The sequence below is a fragment of the Bison bison genome, unplaced genomic scaffold, assembly GCF_000754665.1.
Source record: "Bison bison bison isolate TAMUID 2011002044 unplaced genomic scaffold, Bison_UMD1.0 scf7180017847955, whole genome shotgun sequence".
NCBI lineage: Eukaryota > Metazoa > Chordata > Mammalia > Artiodactyla > Bovidae > Bison > Bison bison.
This window is the reverse complement of record NW_011478528.1, coordinates 3,611-5,163: the sequence shown is the minus strand read 5'-3', so window position 1 is coordinate 5,163 and position 1,553 is coordinate 3,611. Positions and strand designations below refer to the sequence as shown.

The following is a 1,553-nucleotide window of genomic DNA, read 5'->3' as shown; positions in this document are numbered from 1 at the left end:
GCACAGATGCTATGGGGCTTCGTGGTCCAGGGCTGGGAAGCCAATCCTAGGCAAGGGAGCTGAGGGCTCAGGGACACGTCAGCTGGGGCAGGAGAGGAGTAGCAAGCAGTGCTCACCCATCAGTTGCTTCGACATGGAGGGACTGTGGACAGTTGCCTGCAAGAAAAATGCCTTGACCTGGCCCCTCCCCATATAATAGGGGGAATTCGGAGGCAGCACAGTCTCTGGGTTAGGAGAGTGAGTCCCTGTTCTTTGCCTCTCTGGTGTTGCACACATCACTCACAGACTTGGCTTTCAGTTTGCACATCTGTGTATCACAACTATGCAAACCAGTTGACAGTTTGTTGGGAGGACAAATAAGTAGAACATACAGACTCCAGAGTGACAGGCCAGCGGCAGGTGGGTGAATGTCAGCCCCCTTAGAGGCGCTAGGTGACTGCTCACCTCCGCCTGCCCCGTCTCCAGTGGGTACTGCTCTGGTGTCCCCACAGGTGGTCCACGGTGCTGCGCTGGACGTGGACGAGGAGGGCACGGAAGGAGCTGCTGCCACGGGAATCGGCATAGAAAAACTGTCCTTTCAGAAAACCACTGTGCGTTTCGACAGGCCCTTCCTGATTGCCATAGCTCTCAAAGACACCCAGAGCATCATCTTTTTGGGGAAAGTCACAAACCCCAGTCAAGCCTAGAGCTCTGCTCTGAGTTGTGGGTCCCCTCCCTAAGGAGCAGGGTGCGCAGGTCCTGGGTGCAGCCTGGCCCCTGGGCACTGAGGATCCACCCTGCCTGTCCCCACCTGCTCACCTCTGGGAAGGTGACAGTGACGATGCTGGGGGCTCTACATGCACAGGGAGTCTGCATCCTCTGGGTCACCTCCTGCTGTGAGGCTACACCCATCATGGGAACTTGCCTTATAACCTTTCAAATGTCATGATGGCTACTTCATAATGGCTAGAGTGATTTTAAATGATAAATCTATTTAACAATATAAATTAATAGAACTTTTCACTTGAATGCAGCATGAACAGAAAAGTTAATATGTGCTCAGCAGATAGAGTGTTTGCAAAACATTCACTATGGAGCATCCACTTCATCCTGAGGATGCATTACGGATTGGGTAACAAAGCACAGTCTCTCCCTCAAGGACTGTTTTGTTTTCATGGAAAAATTCAGACATTACATAAACAGAGAGGATGATATAATGTCACGTACATATCAGCAGCTTCAGTCATTATCAACATGGGGCCAATATAATTATTCCCTACGTCCTAACCCCTTTCCTCTTTTGGGTTTGTTTTGTAGCAAATCTTACACATCCTGTTATTTTAACTCTAAGAATTTTTAAAAATACTTAAAACGGCATATCACACTTAAAATAAACATAATTCTTTAATATTATCCAATATCAAGTTATTACTCCCCTGCTACTGCTGCTGCTAAGTCACTTCAGTCGTGTCCGACTCTGTGTGACCCCATAGACGGCAGCCACCAGGCTCCCCCGTCCCTGGGATTCTCCAGGCAAGAACACTGGAGTGGGTTGCCATTTCCTTCTCCAGTGC

General features: G+C 49.3%; 1 protein-coding gene across 1 annotated transcript in view; it reads left to right on the top strand.

The window, feature by feature from the left end:
• Window positions 1-686, top strand: part of LOC104991739 (serpin A3-3-like) — a gene marked incomplete at its 5' end in the record, with an annotated part of 5,700 nt that extends 5,014 nt beyond the window's left edge. Inside the window, one exon of the mRNA XM_010844333.1 lies at window positions 492-686. Within this exon, the coding sequence (XP_010842635.1) occupies window positions 492-686 (195 nt within the window). The remainder of the gene's footprint in view (window positions 1-491) is intronic.
• Window positions 687-1,553: the final 867 nt, after the last annotated feature.